This window comes from Zingiber officinale, chromosome 5B, assembly GCF_018446385.1.
Source record: "Zingiber officinale cultivar Zhangliang chromosome 5B, Zo_v1.1, whole genome shotgun sequence".
Taxonomy (NCBI): domain Eukaryota; kingdom Viridiplantae; phylum Streptophyta; class Magnoliopsida; order Zingiberales; family Zingiberaceae; genus Zingiber; species Zingiber officinale.
This window is the reverse complement of record NC_055995.1, coordinates 99360946-99365425: the sequence shown is the minus strand read 5'-3', so window position 1 is coordinate 99365425 and position 4480 is coordinate 99360946. Positions and strand designations below refer to the sequence as shown.

The 4480-nt window shown below is 43.9% G+C and overlaps 1 protein-coding gene across 1 annotated transcript; it reads right to left on the bottom strand.

Annotated features, from left to right (window-relative positions):
* Positions 1–1398: 1398 nt before the first annotated feature.
* LOC121985158 (noroxomaritidine synthase 3-like) lies at positions 1399–3166 on the bottom strand. Its single transcript, XM_042538455.1, has one exon. The coding sequence runs from the start codon at positions 3149–3151 to the stop codon at positions 1589–1591; it is 1563 nt and encodes a 520-aa protein (XP_042394389.1). The 5' UTR covers positions 3152–3166; the 3' UTR covers positions 1399–1588.
* Positions 3167–4480: the final 1314 nt, after the last annotated feature.

The following is a 4480-nucleotide window of genomic DNA, read 5'->3' as shown; positions in this document are numbered from 1 at the left end:
TGAAAATAGACTGTGCACAATCAAGAAAGCCTTGAATATGAAATTTTATAATATGATGAGATTGAGGAGCACTATAGAAACTTACAAGACTTGAATTGGGTCCCATTAGAGCTGTTTGAGGTCATCGATGAGTTTTACTTGAAAATTGATGGACCTAAATATTTTGAAAATTTGAAATTTAGACATGGAGTGAAAGAGGAGAGGGTAAAGAACATAGATATGGTGTGCAAACCTAACCTCCTAACGAAGAATTTTTGAAAATATATTTTGCACGGCTAAGAAGACCTTGAATTTCTTTAGAGCACTGTAGAAATCTACAACACTTGGATTTGATCCCATTAGAGCTGATTAAGATTATTAATGGATTTTATCTGAAACTTGTTTATGGACATAAAAAATTTGAAATGCTGAAACTTGATATAGAGTGGAACAGGAGAGGGCATGCAGAGAATGTAAATATGCTGTACAATTCTGATTCTAAGCCTTCTTTATACATGAAATTATGGGTCCACATGTTAACTGCAGTACGCTGGTTGAATTTTTTAAAATAGACGATGCACACCAATGAATGTCTTGAATATGAGACTTAGCGCATAGTGAGGAGAAGCATGGAAGAAGTCTACAAAACTTGGATGATCATCAGAAATTTATTGATGAATTTAAAGGATTTAAAATTTTAAAATTTAGATATGGAATGGAAGAGGGGAATATAGATAAGGTATAGACGATGTGTCATCCTAATTTTAACTCTCTTACATGAGATTATGGGTGATGATTTTCTAGAAGATCTGGGATCATCTAAAGAGTCATATATGATCATACATGATTTGTCAAGTTAAATTAGAGATGGGTGCTGATTTTCTAGAAGATCTGGGATCATCTAAAGAGTCATACATGATTTGTCAAGTTAAGTTAGGGACGTAATGTAGATCGTAGTGTTATAGTGATAGTAAAAGATGACTATATTTGTCCTAGTGCGCCCACTAATTTATCTTAGGATCAATAAATTACATATGATTATTAATCTTTGCAATACTAACTAACACATGAAAAAAGAATATTTATTCAAATTCTAGATCTTTTAGTGATCAGCACCTTATGCACGTTACACTGAACTGTCTTTAGAAAAACAAAACGACTTAAAGTGCTACAGTGGATACGAGTCAGGAGGGAGGCTTTCCTGTCCTGATGACCCGCAGACATACGAGTCAGGAGGGCGGCTTTCCTTTCCTGATGACCATGTTATGTTATGGGCTTAATTTGCATGCCTTGTCCTGTCATGTCAATAATCAGACGCTGAGCTGTGGATGAATCATAAATGGATCCTTTGCATTTTCATGACCATCGAGAACGATAGCACATTTGGCAGTTAGTTACTTCATACATGTGTGGTTCTCATTAGTCCATGTCCATCACAACAAATATATATTGGCCTGATCCAAACACTGCTTGTTACAACTTTTTACCAATTATTTCATAAGTGATTACACTGCAATTATTTATTTCTTAATCATATATTTAATTATTAACCAGAGTGATAATTAATGAAGATGCCAGCAGCTCCTAATCCGGTCGCGGCCGGAGCGTTTCATGGCGATGCACATCTCCTCTTAATCCTGACCTGGAATCCATTCTTCATGTGAAGGATTATCGAAAGCTTCGGCTCCACTACGTGCCCTTCCACCGCCTCCACCTGGAAATTGTAGAGCATGGCCGCCGCCGCCACCTTCATCTGAGTGAAGGCCACCTCCTTCCCCAGGCATGCCCGCGGCCCCGAGTTGAAGGACATGAACTTGTACGAAGGCTCATGCCGCAGCCTCCCTTTCTCCGAGATCCACCGCTCCGGCCGGAACTCGCAGCAGTCCTTCCCCCACACCCCCTCCATCCGCCCGATCGAGAACAGAGACACCAGCACTCTGGTGCCTCGCTCCACTCTCTGCCCGCTCGGGAGAGTTTCAGGTAGCACCGGTGCCTTGTGCTCGAATGGAACCGGCGGGAACAGCCTCAGCGCCTCGCATAGGGCGGCGTGGAGGTACACCATCTTCCCCAGCCCCTCTGCCTCGAAAAGAACCGTGGCGGAGGTCGATCGATCGTTTTCTGGAGATATGGTCTTTAGTTCCTCCAGTATTTTGGCTTCCGCCGTGGGATTCTTTGACAGCAACCAGAAGAACCATGACAGAGCTGCACCGGTGGTGTCCCTTCCGGCGAGCATAAAGTTCATGGCCGTGTCGCGGAGGAACTTGTGGTGGAGTGCTGCTCCTTCTTGGTCGTCGTCGTTCATGTAAGACGAGAGTAGGTCGGTGTTAGTTTGGTCGTTGTTGGAGTTCTTCTTCTTCTCCGCCACGCATTCGGATATGAAACCATCGATTTCCTTCCAGGCCGCCGCCATCCGCCTCTCCACCGCGCCGACGCGGAACCGCCTCATCCACTTCCACCACGCCGGCGGCACGGCATGGCGGAGCAGCAACGTCTCCATGGCGTCGTCCATGGCCCGCGCGAAGGGGACGGTAGGGAAGTCGATGGCGAGGCAGCAGAGGTCAACGCCGAAGACCAAGTAGGTGGTCATGTCGAAGGTGAGCCGGAGAAACACGTCCTGCAAGTCCACCTCCTCGTCCCGCCGCGCGAGCTCATCGAGGAGCGGTAGCAGCCCCTTCTCGACCTTATCGCAGCTGGCGGCGAAGACGAAGGACCGGAAGCTCCAGCCACTGAAGAGGCCGTGCGCCTTCGCGCGCTGCCGCTTCCACTGTTCGCCGTCCGCGTTGAATATTCCGTCGCCGAGGATGTCAAAGATCTCGGCGAACTCGTCGCCCTTGGGGTAGTTGGAGAAGTTGGCGTTGAAGACGTGCTGCAGGTTCGCAGGGTCGCAGGTGATGACGTAGTCCATGCCCATGAACCAGGGCCCTCGGAACGAGAAAGTACATCCGGTCTCCCGGAGGATATCGGTGGCCCAATCGTGCAGTCGGTGGAGGTTGGCCAGAAGGCCGGGCAGCATCCCGGCGACAGGCCAATTCACCGGCATGGAGGTCGGATTTTTAAAAAAGATGCGGTAGTAACAGTAGAAGAGGGCGAGGCAGAGCAAGGAGACTACAAACTCAGACCAGAGTTGCAGGAGAGCCATGGAGAAGCAATTAGTGCCATTAGCAGCCACCATCAAGCCATGTATTTATAAATAAATTATTCTATAGAGAGAGAGACGAAGTTAAAAGGTAAATTTTACGACAGGTAAGCGTCCCCGTCAGTCAGTTTACAGGGAGTCTAGGGATTTACGTCACTTTTTATCGCCTCAATTAAGTCGTGGGGCCACTTCAAATGCTCTACTAAATTTCAAAATGACGTTTTGAATTTACTGATTAATAATATGATTTTTTTTCGGTAGCCATAATTTTTTTTAAAGAGATTTATATTTTACCATAACATTATCATATCAAAAATTAAAAATTTTATATTTTTTTTAAAACCATTCTTTATTATCATAAAATCTCTCTATTTTAAAAACTCTATTTCTTTTAAAATTCTCTCTCTATCCTCTTTCCATTATTTTTTTAAACCCGATCCCAAAATTTTGATATAAGTTTATAAAAAAAATTATAAATCCCACCTATGTAGTGGAGGGATTTATATTGAGAGATTTATAGCATAAATTGCATGCTATAAATCTCCCACTGCATATGCCCAAATAAAGCCATTCAAATGATTAATCATCTAGAAGAAAAATTTCTTTGTCAGAATTAAGAATTGAACCTACTTACCGCTCCATCATACAGCAAAGTCATTCAAATATTACAATTAGGGTTAAAGTCTCATATTAGAAAAATTTAATAAAGATCATACGATTACAAGAATGTATGATATTTTTATTAGCATGAAGTTTTTTAAGTAGAACTCAAGAGTAAAGGCATGAAGGCTTAGGTTTAAAGTGGATAATATCATGTCATTATAGAGATATGTGAACATCCTTTTGCACAACAAATGATATCAGAGTCATGGTCTAGATTAGATGTCATGTGAGACGACCTTGAACGAAGTTGAGGGTGGGCTCGGAGTATGCCAGGGTGATCGGATGCTTGCGAGGAGACCCGGAGCAGGTCAGGGTGACTAAATGCTCGCGAGGAGGCTCAAAGTAAGTCAGGGTGACCGGATATTCGTGGGGACCCCGGAGTAGGTCAAGGTAACTAGATGCTTGTGGGGAGACCTGGAGCAGGTCAAGGTGATCAGATACTTGATCCTGTCCGAAATTTAAGACAATTAATCCTCATTACATACTTGATCATGTCCGAAATTTGAGTCAGACGAAGGCCGGATGAGTTGTTACTGGTGTTGACAGAGAGACGATTAGGACACCTTAATCATGTGCGTCCAAGAGAATGGACCCTCACATAGCACTGACGAACGACGATCACTGAGCCGACGGTACTTCAGTACTTGAAGCTCTGCGCACACCTTGACAAGTACACAGAACGTTAGAGACCAGATACTGGAG